Source organism: Embiotoca jacksoni, unplaced genomic scaffold, assembly GCF_022577435.1.
Source record: "Embiotoca jacksoni isolate LCO1_2020_lvr unplaced genomic scaffold, fEmbJac1.0.p SCAF_1, whole genome shotgun sequence".
In the NCBI taxonomy this organism is placed as follows: domain Eukaryota; kingdom Metazoa; phylum Chordata; class Actinopteri; family Embiotocidae; genus Embiotoca; species Embiotoca jacksoni.
This window is the reverse complement of record NW_027185229.1, coordinates 26,406,019-26,424,085: the sequence shown is the minus strand read 5'-3', so window position 1 is coordinate 26,424,085 and position 18,067 is coordinate 26,406,019. Positions and strand designations below refer to the sequence as shown.

At 44.6% G+C, this 18,067-nt stretch overlaps 1 protein-coding gene across 2 annotated transcripts; it reads left to right on the top strand.

Moving 5' to 3' along the window:
- Positions 1-510: 510 nt before the first annotated feature.
- On the top strand, positions 511-17,756 carry ccdc71 (coiled-coil domain containing 71). Of its 2 annotated transcripts, none has more exons than XM_069150568.1 (2): positions 511-611; positions 13,885-17,756. In XM_069150568.1, the coding sequence occupies exon 2, from the start codon at positions 13,895-13,897 to the stop codon at positions 14,966-14,968; it is 1,074 nt and encodes a 357-aa protein (XP_069006669.1). In that variant the 5' UTR covers positions 511-611; positions 13,885-13,894; the 3' UTR covers positions 14,969-17,756. The 2 variants fall into 2 exon arrangements, with proteins under 2 accessions (XP_069006669.1, XP_069006677.1); XM_069150576.1 differs by lacking the exon at positions 511-611 and adding an exon at positions 623-743.
- The last annotated feature ends 311 nt before the right edge of the window (positions 17,757-18,067 follow it).

Genomic DNA, 18,067 nt, shown 5'->3' with positions numbered 1-18,067 from the left:
ATCTTAAATTTAGCTACGTTCTTAAACAGACATTTTTAAGTTTTTTGATTTCAGTGTTTAAGCCTCTTTTCGATGTGCGTAAAATTTTTAAGGGTGAAATATGGCTTGTTTTTGTTTTTTTAGAGGAACTACAATAAATCTAGCGGTAGCTATACCAATGTTATGACCAAGAGTCCGTGTTTGTCAGTTGGTTGCTGATGTAAACAGTTTTCAACACAAACAAACAAAACAAAAAAATAGGCCCCGCCCCGCCGTGACGTCACTAGACAGTCTTTTTTTGTTGTTGTTGTTGTTGTTGTTGTTATGGAGGGAGAGTGTTTCCTCTTCAATTATTTTATGAAACACAAGAAAATGGTTAATTAACTCGGAATTTTGTCGTATCTTTCGTTTTGTTTCGGTTAAAACCCGAGATTATTTTCCAAGTCACTCGTGCTTGTTCCCCACCCCCACCCCTCGGCGGGGTTAACAGAGCCCGCCCCCTCTCCTCTCTCCCCGGCAGCCTCCGCCTCTCTTCCCGGGTCTGTCATCCACACCGCTGTTGTTGCAGCCATTTTAACGTGGAGCGTCGGCACAGCAGTGACCGGAGGATGCCGAGACAGCACCGTTAAAAGGTAATTCCGCCGTTTCCCCGTGCACTCTTCGTTCCCGCCGGTCGGGTGGACGTTTCCGAGTCGGCCAGCGAGTCCGGCGGTGTCCGGAGAGCAGAGGACGAGCCGGCCCCGGAGGAGCCGAAGAGGGGGGGGGTAAGAGAGAGAGCCTCAAACAACTCGGAGCTGCTCAGACAGAGGAAAGATTGCTGGGAGAGTGTTTGGCGACCAAAGCTCGTCGCTTTGGCAGTTCATAAGTCCGTGTGAAAAATGGCGGCGTCTCTCAGCCCCAAAAAACCCGCTGAAAGTTGTAAATGAGCTTCCTTCAGCGGGATACGTGAATTTACATTTAGCTCCGGTTTAAGAGCGCTCGGAAAGCGGCGTTGTTGAAATCCGACCGAGTCGTACGTACGCGTTCGGAAGGGGGCGCTCGAGAGCGGCCGCGTGACGTAGGTGTACGCACGTACCGTAGCTCCGCCCCTTATTGGCTCGCCGGGTTTTTTTGGTTGTTATTTTTTTAAGTTTATGACCATTTTTGTTCTGTCAAAAGTAGTGCCGTCATTTTTAGATTTCTTTGTTCTTTCTCGTCACGTCGTTTCGCTTGTTTCGGTAGATTTACTTTTTTAAATCGAAAGGTACGAGGTGCCTTTTTTTTTTTTTCTTTTAAGCCGAGTCCCGCTGTCGTTTTTTTTTCTTTTTTTTTAAAAATGATGAAAATCGCGACATTTGAAATGGAATCGCAACGATTACTGGATTAATACGCGGGGAGTTGAACTTCAGCAAACTTTTGCAGCTAGAGAAGCGAAAGCGAAAGTCGTGCCTAAAAGTCAGTGAGGCAGCTAGCTATTGCGGGGGAGTGGATGTGTTGTGGTTCGGGTATCAAACTGCAATACCGAACTGGTTTGACATATCTGGCGTAGAGAAATAAAACCTCGTCGTTCAGTACCAGTTACCTTGTTTGACCTCTACTTGGTAAGGATGGGAATTTCAAGCAAAACTCCCGATTTGAAATTCGCTTGATTTTTCTTCGTACATTCGCCCCGACTGCCCGGTAGTAGCGACTGTAGTTTATCTTTGCATGTTTCCCCGTGTTTACACCGGGACATCTAATACCGGGACAGCTTTACCTACAAAGACCCCTGAAAGTGTTCTTCTTCTCTGTTATTTAATGCGGCTGGCCGGCAGCTTTTAGGCGCATTACCGCCACCTTCTGACGGGAGTAAAGCATTGCAGCTTAGCGCTGGTAAAAACAAGGGGAAATAAGGGGGAAAAAAACTTAACGTTGCTTGTACTAATTGATTTTGGAGATTAAAACGACTATTGGCCATGCACCTGTCTTGAATTTTGTACGCTGCAGTTACAGGATGCTCCTGTGTGTGCTCCTGGAAAAACTGACATCTACTGATAGCATTGTGAGGCGTTTAAGGGACATCTGTTAATTGTAGCTGCAGAAAATAACCATGGTAACCTTATCAAAATGTTTTGTTTTTTCTTAAAATGGATCTTACAAAAGTGGTATTGAAAGAAGCGCTGGAATTGGTGTCGGTATGGAGCATCTTACTCTGCCCGTATTCATGAGCAAGCCCTCAGGAACGGTGGCATGCAGTTGTGCTGTAGTCTACAAATTTTGCATAAAGGAAGGAAGCTCATCTTCTGAGCCCCAAAAATTGCGGAAATATGCAGAACATCCAGGTACCTCACGGAGGAAGCTTGAACATTTTCTATCTTGTTCATGCACTTTTGATTAACTTCCATTTGAATGAATTAGGCAGCATCTTGTAATCCCGTATCCAGCGCTGCTTCATAAATTCGTGATTGAGAGCTTGATACTGGGCTACGTGATGGCACCTCATTCATTCGACTGATAATTGCTTAGTTGCGCATATAACACAATTTTTTTTTTTAACCCTCTGGCATTTGGCTGTGAAAAGTACCCCAATGTTCAACATGCAACTGTACATTTGCCAATTAACCTTTTAACCCCACCTTCTACCTGCTCCGTCAGCTCGGCCTGTCATCCCGACGTCAAGTCAATAGGCTAGGTAGGAAATGCTAGAAACTTTCTAGATCCTCGTACCCTCGTCGCAATTTTTGTATCCGCGTCAGTGGTTAACATCGTAAAGTCTGGTATCCATCCACTTTCTTTTGCCTCTCTTGAATAACTGTTTTTGAACTAAATGGTTGACAATCCTCTTCACAACAAAATGTTGGTGCAGCACAAAGAATATTGTTGGACTATCTGACTTTTAATTGCAAACAGGTTACGGGCTGGCTAAGGTTTTATCTGCTACCTTGCTAGCTTTTGTTCAACAAAAAGCCCCATGGTCCTCGGGTCCACCCACACCACACCAACCTTACAGTTTGCATACTTGCAAGCTTGTCACCGTGGTGGCATGAGACACATTTATTGTAAACGATGTAAGGTCAACAAAATTTTAAGTATTTTTTTTTTTGTCCCACAAACTAAAATTGTTGGACCTTTTTATAGTACTTTTTGCGCTGAATTTGAATCTTTGTTTATAATTTTTGTGCCGGCGTGGTTTGCAATTGTAAGTCGAGCGTTGTCTTCTGTTATGTACCCTTTCAAAAGATGATCCCAGTTTTCCGACATGGTTGGACAGATTGTCTTGAGAACTAGTTCTCGCCTGTACAGCGGCTACCCAATCATAGCTCAGGAGCTATAACAGGCTCATGGTTTCCTTTTGGACTCGGGGACTAGTCTTCATTCAGGATCCAGATGGTTTGAGGGTAGAAGCTCTAATTGAACCCCTGAGTTGCCGGTACCTTCCCTGACCATAGTACGAAGAAGAAGCTTTTATCTGGGTGGCTGGGATCCTTCAAGGTTCTCCTGGCTTTGGTCCTTGGTATAGATATCTCGGCGTGAACCCCTTTGCTGTATGTTCTGCTGACGGTACCACTCTCTGCAGGGCCTGGTGCTGCTCCTGGACCAGGCGGTGCATTCATTTAATTTGTCATTGTTATAGCTCCACTGATGCTGGATTTGTGAGGTCAATTCTATTAATGTCTGGGAACAAAAAGGTCGCCATGATGGAATATCTTTAAATTTGGGACAATTGCCCGCTTGGTCTCAAGGATGGAACGATAAGATTAATGCGGTTTAAGGCCAAAATCACAGTTACATCCTTCCATTTGCGTGAATGCATTATGTTGGAAACATCTTGAGGGAATTTGTTGACATTCGGAACCAACATTCATTTGGACTGACTAGATTTTGGTGGTCAAAGGTCATGTTCATTGGGACCTCACATCCATCTCATCCATCTATTATCTCAGCAAATGTCTTGAGGGAATTTTTGTCACATTTGCCACAAATCCTCAGTTGGACTGATTTGAGTTTTGGTGGTCAGAGTTCACCGTTGCCTCATATCTGTCCCATTCATTCAAAAACAATATCTCAAGAATGCCTTGAGGGACATTCACTATTACAGTTTTGTGTTATTCTGTAGTGTAGCGTAGCATAGGGCGGCACGGTGGTGCAGTGGTTAGCATTGTCGCCTCACAGCAAAAAGGTTCCGGGTTCGAATCCGGTCCTGGGCCTTTCTGTGTGGAGTTTGCATGTTCTCCCTGTGCTTGCGTGGGTTCTCTCCGGGTTCTCCGACTTCCTCCCATCATCCAAAAAACATGCACCTCAGGTCAGGTTACCTGGCGCCGCGCTAGTGGCAGCCTGCTGCAGCAGCTCCCCCCCGAGAGCCCCCCGCTGTAGTGAAGAAATTTCCCCTCGGGGATTAATAAAGTGAATAAAATAAAATAAATAAATAGTGTTAACAGTATTTGTTGTAACATTCATTCTCAGCCATGACACAAACCATTTTCTGATGCCTTGGAAATACTGATTTTATTAACGTGGGACAATTCATCCATTATTGGCTGGAACCAATGACTACTCGGTTGACTTGGAATATTTTAGTGAGGGGCAGCCATAATAATTTTTCCATTGTAAACCAATCCTGAAGACATCAAGTTTAATTTTTAAATGTTGAATTATTCCACGTGGCCACCTTTTGCGTGCATAACAGCTCTGCACACTCGTCATTCTCTCAACCAGCATCATCGGGTCATCACCTGGAGCTTTCCCAGCAGTCTTGAAGGAGTTCCCACATGTGCTGAACACTTGTTGGCCTCTTTCCCTTAACTCCGTAGTCCAACTCATCCCAAACCATCTCGGATGGATTAAGCTCTGTGATTGCGGGGGGGTGGGGGTTAAGGGGGAGAGAGAGCGAGAGAGAGATACAAGTCATGTGATGCAACACTCCATCCGTCTGCTTCTCATTTAAACAACCTTGTACAGAACCTCTAGATATGAATGGGATGATGTATTGTTATAGAATGACATGTCAGTTATTGAGGTTTAAAAGAGACGATGACTGCAGACTTTATTCTGCTCCAAGTCAGACTCTTGAGTTTTGGCCAGTTTAGTCATATTTTGTGTACTCTAGCCCTGCCGTCAGCCAGCAGGTCTGTTTCAGAGACCAGATCGCCGACAGCAAGCGCTCGTGCACACCCTGAATAACAGGCACACAGAGCGGGCCAGTAAAGAGTCAGACAAGGCTAGTAAGAACTTTTATGTTGCGTCGATGCAGCGACCCACCGTGATTCATCCTTGGTCGGTACAACACTGATCTCATTCACACAATTACATCACCTTGGCTTACAGTATGGATCCTCCATACCCCACGGGCACATGTTCCATCCTGGTTTGATCCAATAATCAAGTGGTCAGCAAAAAGTACAGGTGTGAATGCACACAGGACCTTTTGAGATCCGATCTGCTGAGACCAAATTTGGAGGCGGTCTGGGATGTGTGGCCATATTACTTTAGCAGCGTGCACCCAAATGCTTCCTGGGCCACACTCGTCTAATTTCCGACACGCATCAAACCCACAGCTGCTGCCGCTTGCAAAGCTCATTTATCCACAGCAGCAGAGCACAACATGCTGGAACAATTGGATAATATAACCTGAACCAATGGGGGTTCTGATGGTTCAGGTTGTGAAATACAAACTCACCTGAACTTGATAATGCCAGGTGTGAACTGACTTTACTGGCCACTTGGGATCACATTAGTCAGGAGGGATTGTTAATGCCAGGTGCCTTCCCTCCATGATGTAGTTGATGTACTGGAGAAATCAAAGAAAGTGATTCTCACAGAGTCACCGGTTCCATCCAGGTGAGACTGAGCTCGCTGCAGCAGGTAGATGATGGCATCGTCCACTCCCACATGAGGCTGGTACGCAAATTGCAGAGGGTCCAGAGAAGATTTCACCAGCGGCCTGAGGTGTGCCAAGACCAGCCTCTCCAGCACCTTCATCACATGAGATGTGAGGGCAACCGGTCGGTAGTCGTTGAGGCCAGATGGAGTCGTCTTCTTAGGGACAGGAACCAGGCAGGACGTCTTCCACAGCACCGGGACTTCCTCCTGCTTCAGGCTCAGGTTGAAGAGGTGTTGTAGGACCTCAGCCAACTGGACGGCGCAGGTCTTCAGGACCCCGGGGCTGATGCCGTCAGGTCCTGCAGCCTTGCGCTGGTGGATTCTCTCCAGCTGTCTCCTAACCTGGCCAGTCGTCACAGAGGGGAGGGGTCATGGTGTCGATGGAGGAAGAGCCCTTTGAGATTGAGGGCTCTATGCAGCTCACCAGGGGGGGCAGAGGGGGGAGGCAGCAGAGGTGTTTGGGAGGTGTAAGGCGTGGAGGAGACGGATGAGGGTGGTGAACTAAACCTGTTGAAGAAACAGTTTAGCTCATTGGACCTCTCCAGGGAGCCCCCTGGTTGTCTCTCTCGCCCCTTGAACCCAGTAATCTCCTTCATACCGGTCCACACCTCCCTCACGTTGTTCTGCTGGAGTTTGGCCTCCAGCTTCCTCCTGTAGGAGTCCTTGCACTCTCTCAGCTTCTCCTTCAGGTGGCGCTGCACTCTCCTGAGCTCCTCCCTGTCCCCAGATCTGAAGGCTGCTTTCTTCTTATTAAGAAGCACCTTCAGGTCCCTGGTGATCCACGGCTTATTGTTGGGGAAGCAGTGTACAGTCCGGGATGGTACGGTGGTGTGTTCACAGAATTTGATGTATTCTGTGATTCAGTCCGTCATGCTGTTGATGTCCTCCCCATGTGGTCCACACAGCACATCCCAGTCCGTCGACTCAAAGCAGTCCTGCAGGGCATCTTTAGCCTCCTGTGTCCACCTCCTCACAGTCCTGGTGGTCACAGGCTGCCTCTGTACCAGAGGAACATACTTGGGAGTCAGCAGGACCAGGTTGTGATCTGATCTACCAAGGGGGGGAAGGGCAGTAGTACTGTATGCATTGATGACATTAGCATACAGTAAGTCCAGGGTTTTATTGTTCCGGGTGGGGCAGTTAACATACTGGTGCAAAGTACAAACTACAGTAGCCGAGTTCCACTGGTAATGATAGTTTGTAAACTGCCCAGTCGGTGACTTCTGGTACAAAGTGACAGATGTTGTAGTTTCTGTACTATAGGTTCTTAGTACTTAGCTGACGGACATTAATGTGATACTTGAACTGTAAAGCATGTCATGGGTCGGGCTTTAAGGCAGCCTATTTTAGTTGGCAGCGAAAGACTGCATGGGCAAATAGTGCAACAATTGAAGAATAATGTTTGTTAACTTAAAATTCAAAGAATTTGGAGGATTTTTTTTTTTATCTGCGCCACATACTATTAAAAGATTCACAGAATCTGGAGAACTCTCTGTACGCAAAGGACAAAGCCTAAAACTAATATCGGATGTCTTTGATCTCTGGGTCATCAGGTGGCACTACATTAAAAACAGACGTGATTCTGTTGTGGAAATCACTGCATGGGCTCGGAAACATTGTCAACAACGAACACAGTTCTTCTCTGAATCTATAAATGCTCGTCAGGATGAGAAACTGTCCCGTAGTCTGATAAATCTACATTTTTAATTTATTTGGATAATCGTGGACGCTGTTTCCTCCAAGCTAAAGAGAAGAGGGACCACCCAGCTCACTATCAGTGCACAAATCAAAAGCCAGCGTCCGTGATGGTATGAGGGTGCATTAGTGCACGTGGCATGGGTAACTTGCACATCTCGGATAGCACCTCTTATGCTGAGTGATATAGTCTTTGGAGCAACACATGCTGCCACCCAGACGACGTCTTTTTCAGGGAAGGCCTCGCTTATTTCAGCAAGACGATGTCAAACCGCATTCTGCATGTATTCCAACAGCATGGCTCTGTAGCAGAAGAGTCTGTGTGCTAAACTGGCCTGCTTTCAGTCCAGACTTGTCACCCATTGAAAAAAAAAATCTGGCGCATCATGAAACAAAAAATTCAACAAAGGAGACCCCGAACTGTTAAGCAGCTGAAATCATATATCAGGCAAGAATGGGACAAGAGCTCACTTTTAAAACTCCAGCATCTGGTCTCCTCAGTTCCCAAAAGTGTTGTTAACTAAAGAGATGATGCAACCAAGTGGTAAACATGCCCCCGTCTTAACTTTTTTTTTTTTTAACATGTTGCTGACATCAAATTCAAAATGAGCATTTTTTTTTTTTTAAACTTCAAATTTCTCCGTTTCAACATTTCATGTTTTTTTTAATTTTTTTTATGGGATTTACATTTTACACGGCGTCCCGACTTTTTTGGAGCGGTGGTTGTCAACAGGTCTCTGCTGCCGCGTCTCAGTGATCACAGAGAAAACCGCCGGCTCGGAGACAACATCACAGCTGCTGCTGCTGCTAATAAACGGTCCGTTCGTAGGACAGTGATTGCACATACTGCGTTAAGAATGGCACCCGTGGTCGAAAAGAAACTCTCAAAACTGTTTGAGAAACTTTACGGGAAGGAGTGACTGCTCAAAACCTATTTACGTACGCGCAGGAACGGGTACATCCAAACGATGGCTGAACCTGAGGCGGTAAAAAAAAAAGTTTTAGCAGTAGAAGAAGTGCTGTGTTTTTAAGCATAGCTATATGCGGACACATGGAATACGGAGCCGCCGTAATACTTGAATGGTAATCGTGATTCAGGATCTCGCACGGGATCTGGCTCGTAACCTGCCGTGCTTCGTATCTCCAGCGCCCGCTTTGATGCATCAAATGAAGCGCTTCCTATTCACCAGTTAACTGACCAATCGGAGGCGTTCGTGTCAGCTTGCCCTGATTAACTGCTCCGTAACCTCACAGCTGCAGCTGGAGGCAGCAGCTGCATTTTTTTTTTTTTTTTTTTTTTTCCCACTGCGAACACAACCTGCCAGGGAAATGAAGCTGCATTAACTGAAGATGCAAAACTAGCCTATCGTTTTTGTTTTCATCCTCTGGTCCAGATGTGGTTATATCGCAGTTTGAGGTGGCACATTCAAAGCGTTTGCTGATTTGTGTTGCACGGCGTTCAGATAAATACACCAGTGGTTTGTGAGCTTGGTTTCGTACGCCGAGTTTGGTTTAATCTTAATTTTTCGGGGAAAGATTTTCATCACTATGGGCTGCTTGCGTGTTTTGTCACATGACAAATTAACATTTTGATCTGATAAAAATTAAGGAAGTACTAAACGTGATTGCAGTGTAACCGGATTGGAAAAAAGAACGTGTATGACATATTCCTTGGCTGTTGTTTTTTTTTTTAATGGCCATGGCATGAGTTCAGCGAATGAGCTGATTCAATTTTGGTGGGAAACGTCAAGGTCAATGTGACCTCATGCCTCATTTCTGCAAACGCTGTAGCTCAAGAACGCCGTGACGGAATTTCTTTAAATATGTCACAAGCGTTCCCTCGGATTTAAGGATAAACTGGGACTCGAGGATTAACTGATTTAGAATTTATTGGTCAAAAGTCAAGGTCACCGTCACCTCACATCCATCTCAGTCTTGTGAATGCGATGCCGTAGTTGGTGACATTCATATTATGCGTCCATTTTGCTTCTGGAAGCTGCGTGTGGATTAAGCAAAATTAGACGAGAGGGTGGGCTTTAACGTGATTATTGGCACGACGGTGATGTGATCCATAAGCGTCGGTGAAGTGTAACTAAATAACAAGTAACCGTCTAGATAAAATATGTAATCAAAATGTATTCATTCAAATTCTCAAAATGCAAAAAATGTTTGTTGGCAAAAAAAAAGATTCACTGGGTACCATTGATGACAGAGTTGGGTGGTCAAAGTGCAAGGTCACTGCGACTTGGCAAAAACATTTACTTGATACCAAAGGTCTATCATTTTTGTGAACACGAGATTTTAGAAAAAGCCTGCAAGGAATTTCTTTACATTTTTCTCAAATATACATTATGACAAAGAACTGATTAGATTTTGATGGTCAGAATCAGAGGTCACGTCTTTCCGATACCCGTGAATGCGAAATCTCAGGAATGCCTTCAGGGACCATCTTCAAATTTGGCACAAATGTTGACTTGGACACGAGGATGAAGTGAATACATTTTGGTAGTCGAAGGTCAAAGATCAAGGTCAATACGAACTCACATCCGCCCTGTCTGCCCATTCCATTCTTGTGAATATCTCGGGAATGCCTCGAGGGGGTTGCTTCAAATTTGGCACAAACATTAGATTATGTTTTTGAGGTCAAGGTCGCTGTCGCACTCTCGTCGATCCATCTAGCACAATATCTGGGGAACACCAGAAGTGAATGTCTTTTTAAAGTTGTGACAAATGTTCACTTGGCCTCGGCGATGACGTGATTATACATTTTGTCGGTCGGCGGTTGTGGTCACTGTGACGTCACGTCTTTTCCGTTCTGTCGAACTTGTGTCAGGAACTCTTCGAGGGAGAAGAGTTATACTTGGCGTAGCCTGAACGCACAGAGCTGTTATCAGATGTCCTTGTCCACATACAGATGACACGGTAACACCCGGTGGAGACGGGGTCTGAGTAAGAGAGCGAATCCAGAGCTTCCCGGTGTCTCTAGTTATAGATTTGTTGTTTTCTGCGTCGTTTCAACTGTCAAACCGCTCATTTGTTACACAATAGAGATGCCAACTCATCCGTGTCGGCAGCTTAGATGAAAGGTAAACAGAACATGGTTTGTAATATAACATCTGAGGCAGAAAATTACTAACCTGCTACTTTATGGGACATTTCACCCAGAATGTAGATTTTTATTTTTTTATTTTTCTTCGTGTTGTTGATGGCTTTTTGGTTTTTTTTTTTATCACGAGAAGTGATTATTTTTCTTAACCTCTGTGGATCACTCGCAGTAAATATGTCATTGGATTGATTCAAAAAGGTTTCTCATTTGTCTTTTGAGCGCTGTGCCCCAGGTGTGCAACCTCTATTTGCATCTTTCAAACGAATTTTCATGGCAAGTAAATTGCCGTGTTGTCAAACAAAACCATTTATCAATTTTGCTCGCATGTAAATCTGCAGGCGTTGCCGCCATTGTTCCGTCCACTGTGTTTTAAACTCAGAACCTTTATTGTCAGGACTCGGTTTGATGAAGTAACGAACCTGAAAGCATCGGTTTAAAAAAGAAAAAAAAAATGGGTGTTCATTTTTGCATTTCCTAGTTTTCCATATAGGCTAAATCTGTTTAAAATCATTTTGTTTGCAAGCAAAAAAAACAACAACCTCATGCCGATTGTCTGCAGCCAAACTCTCCAACAAAAGATGACTGGTTTGCACTTGTCAGTGAATTCAACTTTAAAGAGTATAATGTATTGCACGTGATTTGGGGAAGGCTGTGGCTCAGTCAGTAGAGTGGGTTGCACACTAATCAGAAGGTTGGTGGTTCAATCCCCAGCTCCTCCTGTCCACATGCCTAAGTGTCCTTGAGCAAGACACTGAACCCTAAGTTGCTCCTGATGTTGTACCATCGGTGTGTTGTAAGTTGCTTTGGATAAAAGCGTCAGCTAAATGTAAATAATGTAAAAGCCACATCTAGTATGTCAGCCCTTTTTTTTTTTTTTTTTTTTTTTTGAATGTAGATAATAATAAAAAAAAAAACGCTTGGTTGCTGCTCTGGTAAAGTTTGCACATCAAAGGACAGCTGAGCTGAAGTCCAGCTGAAGCGGATATCGAGTTCAGCCTGATAAAGTGCAGCTGGTGGTGCGGTGAGACATATTGCAGAGAAACTGGTTCTGTCACAGGACTGATGTATTAATTCAGCAAATATCAAAATGAGTAACCTTCAGGTAGCAAGCAGTGGCAAGTCTCAGCTGTTGCACCGGTCTTACTGAAATAGAAAATAAGACTGATGTGTGAAACTGTATGATGTTTTGAATTTGTCCAGAAGTCGGTGAACAGTCAAAAGAACCTCAAAGCATTTCAGCTGCGTTTTTTTATTTATTTATTTATTTATTTTCCCAGTCGTCCATCGATCTGATCAGTGCAGGCCTCGTAACGGCTGATGCTTTCGCGGTTCGTCGGGGAAACGCATCCCGAGGGGTCTGTTTTCCTGTGTTTAACCCACAGCGCTTGTGTATTCGGCTTTCAAAAAGAGGGTTACCTCAACAGTGTAGACCCAGATGGATCTCTGAAGCTGCTCCTCCGCTTACCCGCCGAGCCGTTTGTATTAACACGGTCGGAGATTGAAGAAGCTTGAAGCCTGGCCGCGATGAGCTGAGACTTGTCTGTTGATTATTTGTTGGAATGAAAGGAACGTCATCGTTTGGTCTGATCGGCTATCGGTAGAATAACGACTCCTTTTCCAAACAGAAAACGCATCAAGTCAACATTGTTTTTCACGAACTCTCCTGTCCTCTTTCTGATTTAATAGTTATATTTTTCTTTGGTGGTTTTGTTGCTGCAGATAAAATTGATCAATATAAAATTTGGGTGTTTCCCTTCCCAGAGAACTTCTTCTTCTTCTTCTTCTTTTTTTTTTTTCCCTTTCTGCTCTTAAGATCCTAAGGTGTGGTTTTTAGTCTTTCCCAGTGGTCCCCGTTGCCATGGCAGCCAACGCAGCTCGTTTAGATGAGGAGTATAAAGGTGCTGAACTGAGAGAAGGTCGCAGCGGCTTCTGCTCATCAGCCCGCGGTAACGAGCCAGCTGCGGTCGTCCTCCTGGCAGACGCCGAGCTTCAGATTCTTCATATCTAAAGCGCGGTGTCTGATTACGCCGCTCGCTGACGGTGAAGTAGCTTTCTTCCCTCGAGCATTTATCTACCTATTTAAAAAAAAAAAAAATCTTCACAGCTGCAGCCGCGCGCGTCCGTGTTAACATCTTACATCCGTCCGACTCGTGTCACAACATCTCACGGCGAGCGCAGCTGCCGAACACGCTTTTTTTCTGACTCGCGTTTAACGAGGAGCGAGGAGGTCAAGAGTTCAAAAGGTCACGGCGCCACGAACCAGCAGGTATTCTCCTGACGCCGGAGATCACAAGGACGTGTCTGCACTAACGTGGGTGGATTTAATAACACATTTATCTCTGTCTTCAAATGTAGATGCTGTCCCCATTTTTCACCATTCATTCGATTTAGATTTTTTTTTTTTCAATCTCGCAGCACTTGAATATATATACGCCAGAGCAAATTGACGGCAGGAATCGGTGGATCCTGCCTCCTTATATTGACACTATTATCGCCCCATTACGCTCCATCAAAGGTGCACATCCGTAAATCTGTTTAAAAAAAATGACAGGAAAAAAAAAAGACACTGACCTTTTGCTGTACGTCATCCCCCGTTTCCTGTCATGTCGCTATAAAATGCCTCAAAAATAAATATTTAAGATAAAACGAATACGCAGTACAACACACGAGCAATGGTGGCAGCATTCTCTCAATAGCTTTCTACTGTTTCTTTCATCGACACTTGAGATCAATTTAATTTCAGTTTGGCTTTTATTATTGTTGTGATGTTCCAACTCTTTGTCCATTAGTCATTTCCACCCATTAACGGCTCCACAGCTTGTATTTTACAATCAGTTTAGTGATGCTCGGAAGTTTTGTCATCCTGCAGAAATATGAATTCAATTAAACAAATTGGACAAAAATACTATACGTGGCCATTTATTTGTGGAGGAAAAGCAGCCGATGTTTCATATCTTGAGAGTTTCAGAAGTCTACGAACCTCTGGGACTGGCAGTTAATTTGAAGGTGAAATTAGAGCGCGAGTGGGCGCCCTGTTTAATTTATAGAACAGGGATGCTTACAACACGTTCATGTCGTGGCACAAAAAAAAAAAATCCGTATTTCAGATGCTTCTTTTCCTGTTTTTGCCAATCAGGACTTCCCGATGGTACAAATCTCAGCTCTTAGACTTAAATGATTAAATGATGACGACTTGGTTTTAGTTCTTGACCGGTTTCCTTCTATGATTGTGTTGAACTGAACGTTTGTGGCTTATACCCCCGCAGGACTACAAACATGGCTGGCGCGGCACGAGGCGACGTGGTCGGCCGGCCATCGGCGTTCGCCAACGAGGAGCGGCGGGCGGTTCACTCCTGGTCCCGGATATCGTCCGCGGGGCACAATGTTCTCCTGGATGCTCTGAAGATCCTCAGCCCGATGTCCCGCGACCTTTCCAGCACCGAGGAGCTCGTCACCTTCCTGCAGGAGCTGAACGAGGAGGGCCACCGGCCCACCGTGCTGCGCAGCAAAGACGTGTACGCCTACCGCTCGTGCACGAACCAACCCCTGACCGAAGACATGCTGAAGCCCCCCAACAGGAGCGCCAGACCGACCGCCAAGAGGAGGGGACGGAGGCCCCTGGCCAGGAAGAGGGAGGTGCACCCGTCCTGGAACCCCTCTGACAAGAGCAGCCCCAGGATTCAGGGGGTCCGTCCTCCGGAGGTGCTGGTGGACCGCCGCGCCATCATCTGCAGCAGGACACCCTTTCGAACTGTAAAACTGTCGCAGGCAGATGTGCAGCCCTGCCTCAGACTGACCAACATCGAGGGTCTGTCCGGCTTCCACACGGCCAGACTCCAGATCCACACTACTTGGGACTCGTCCTCCGAGGCGCCTTCTGTCGCCTTTTCGCAGCAACAGCACCCTCCGACGCTTTCAGGAATACCCTCTCAGCCTTCTCAGAACGGTGGCGGGGCGCCCACCAGAGCCGTGGCCTTGTTCAGCCAGAAGAGCCTGTCCTGCCCGATCCGACTGGACGGCGCCCTCATCGGCGACTCCGCGCCGGTCTTCTACGCTAACGGCCGGGCGTTTCCACAGACTCACACGGAGCTGACCAGCAACGGCTGGACGAGTAACGGCCTCCACCGGGACGCTCGGGGCCCCAGGGAACCGAGCCACCCGACGCGTCAGAGAAATAGCTGGAAGGACAAGAACAGTTTTAAATGGAAGGTGATAAAGGTGGATGACTCTCGCTCTGTGACGGAGGCCTGCAGAAAAGCGCAGAAGATTCTACAGGTCAACCTTTCTCCGGTGATTCAGATCCAACCTCTCAACCACCTGCTGAGAGACTTCAGATACCAGAACAAGTGACAGTCCCCGTCCCCCGTCCCCTCCCCAGCCCAACCCAACCCCCCCTCTAACTCCGTTATTGTTTCCTTTAGCAGATGTTAGCGTTTTATATTCATTAGCCGCCACCTGGCTGAGTCCAGGTGTTTATAGCAGACGTCTTACATGGGTTTCTGTGACTGCTGCTGCGTGTTAGAGATGGAAAAGAGGTTTTGAGTCTATTTGTGGGTAGTTCTGTTTTTCTGACGGGGCGCCCGCGATTTTAACGGCATTTGAAGTTAGGTGATGCTTTTCCTAGCGGGCTGGGAAATAACTATCGGCCAAATGCTGGTACATTTTCACTGTCAATGTTAGTTTACGCCACACAACACTTCAACCAAACATCACTCTGCTCCGAGTTGTCTGTCTGCTGATTTGGGACGCAGCACCCACTGTGGCTCTCTGGTAAAAGGTGAATTTTCTGCCCCTTTAACAAGGTGCTGGGTTTCAGTCGCAGCTGTTTTAAAAAAAAAAATAAAAAAAAAAAATATTTGAAGTTGAGCGCCATTTGTTAAAAGTATTATTTTTTTTTTTTTGTACTTGTAGCTCTTAAAACAGCGCCGTCACCCTGCGGCAAAAACATTTTCCACCCGAAAGAAGGACAAAATGAAGGTAGTGTCGGGACAACAACATCCCAGTCGGACGCCCAGATGAACTGGTGGACGAGCAGGGGCCACTTTCCAAAGTCAAGCAGATGTGGAGGACTGTTGGTTACAGCAAAACAAATAAACTAAAGGAGGGAAAAAGTATTCAGTTTGTCTTCCCTTCTTTTTATTTTTTTATTTTTTTTTTATTTTTGTGTTTCCACTGGAAATCAGGCTCCGGGAAAAAACAACAACAAGACAGCAGGGAATCAAACACGGGGCCCACAAAGAGATGAATTAGAGCAACAGTCACAAAGTGTTCCTTTGGCTTAGTGAATCGACAAATGTAGACCGAAGACGTGTATATGAAGGAGGACTCGGGCCTTGCTCAAACACTTCCGAGTTTAGTCTTTAAATCTTAATTAAGAGAAGCATTCAGATTTCTCAGATTTAAGAAACTGACCCTTTAAATCCATTTTTATTTTTTATTTTTTTTATTTAAGAAATATCTCTATAAACTCCATAATTTATTTTCTGAATTATGACTTTTTCCTCGAATGCTTCCAGGTCATGATGTGGCCGTGGTCCACCTCCATGAGTTCAAACATGTTTCACACCAGAAAAAAAAAACCCGAAACGATCCCAAGACGAAATCGAAATCAGCTGCTCATGTTTTTCTTTTCTCAAACAAATGTCTGCACTTCTCTGGCAGGAAACAAACCGCTGGTCGGAGTCCTGGTGCGACCGCGTTTGTTTGGCTAATTTAAAAAAAAAAAAAAAATGCCTGTGGTGTAATTTATCAACTTCAGCTCGGAGGCCTGTTTATTTCCTGAACGGTTACATTTCACACTGCAGCATCAGAGAGAGTTGGGTTTTTATTTAGGTTTTTGTTTTTAGTTTTTTTTTATCTCCCATCAGAGCCCATTAAGCCCCATTAAAATGCTCTTTTTAGTTTAATGAATTCCTCAGCGGTGATCTAGCCTGTTGTGGCTCACCTGAAAACTAAAGTGTTTCACCGTCGCCCGTTCCTGAACACAAAAAGTCGTTGTCGTTGGTTTCCTGCTGCGGCGTGAAGACAATGTTTGAAATGTACATTTTTGGTTTTTCTTTGAATCCACACTGGTTTCTGCTACAGGTGCTTTACTTTGCAATGTTGGTGCTTGAATGAAAAGACTTGGCACAAGAATGTCATCCAGTTTTCTCTTCCTCTAGTTCAGATTTTACGAGCAGTAACTTCCTGCGAGGGGTTGATGGCGCTGCTGCCCCCTGCAGTTTGGGACGAGCACGCCAAACCGCCTTCCGTGCTTTCCAAAGGGTTTCTACTGTGAGGAACCACCCGAGTCCCTTTTCATGGTGTCATCTGTGAAGAACTTCTGTGCGTTCCCCCTCGACAACATCACATTCCACCAAAACATGACATCGTTATTGAGCCCAAAACATTCAGAAAGAGTAGTTTGAGAAAAAAAAAAAAAAAAAAAAAAAAAAATCTTAACTCGTGGTCTAATTAGTAGCTTATTTGGAGCTTTTACTGATCTTTTATGGACCTTGAGTTCAGATTTTTTTTTTAAAACAAAACAAAAAAAAACTGGTTTTTTTTTTTGTTTCACAAAAAAACTGGTTTTTTTTTTTGTTTCACAAAAAAAAAAAAAAAAGGAAAATTGACGTATTGAGTCTCTGGACCTCTTCAGATAAAAGAAGTGCGCCACCATTAGTTAAGAAAATGAAGACGCCTTTTTAAAATCAAATTAAAAAAAAAAAAAAAAAAAAATACGAGTGGATTTTCCAAACATCTGTTTCATATTTTAATGCTGTGAGTCTGTAAACGGGACACATGGTCGAAATAACCAGTCAGATCTGATGTGGAAATCTGCTTTGGGTTTTGAAGTCCATGCACTTTTCTTGAATGAGAAATCTGTTCCTCTATTCAAACTGAGACCACATCAGCGTTTGGTGGTCAACTTTACAGATTTCCACATCCGTCCTGGTGAATTTTTACATTTCTGGAAGAGTCTCGTTCTCTTTGCCGGCCCTCTCTGATTGGTCCGTATGCAGTCATGTTCACGCCCTTTCCTAGACCCCCTTTTTTTTTTTTTTTTTTTTTTTTTTTTTTCTTTCCCCGTTAAGTCTTGTTTGTGCAACACTTGTATAATGTATTTCCTACATGATCTTTGAAAAATGTTTTTGTTCAATAAAACTGATCTTAAAAGATTCTGTCCAGTTGTTGTTTTTTTTTTGTTTTTTTTTTGTTTTTTTTCTAGTACACAAAAACACTTCACCAAGATCTGAAATCCTCAAAATGTAATTTCATCAGCATATATTTATCGATTTTCCAGGAAGAAGGTGTATTATTGGGCCGTTTGTCGATGTCTTTCTTTGAGAGTAACACGAGAAAACACTTGTACACTTTCAGGAAATATAATTTCTTGAACGTAGCTTGAAGTAATTTAGTCAGATGTTTCTGTTTATATTTATTACGTCTGTGTATTAAGGAGCTTAAGCA

Coding starts and splice junctions, on each gene's coding strand:
- ccdc71 (XM_069150568.1), top strand. CDS start 13,895: ATGGCTGGCGCGGCACGAGGCGACGTGGTCGGCCGGCCATCGGCGTTC.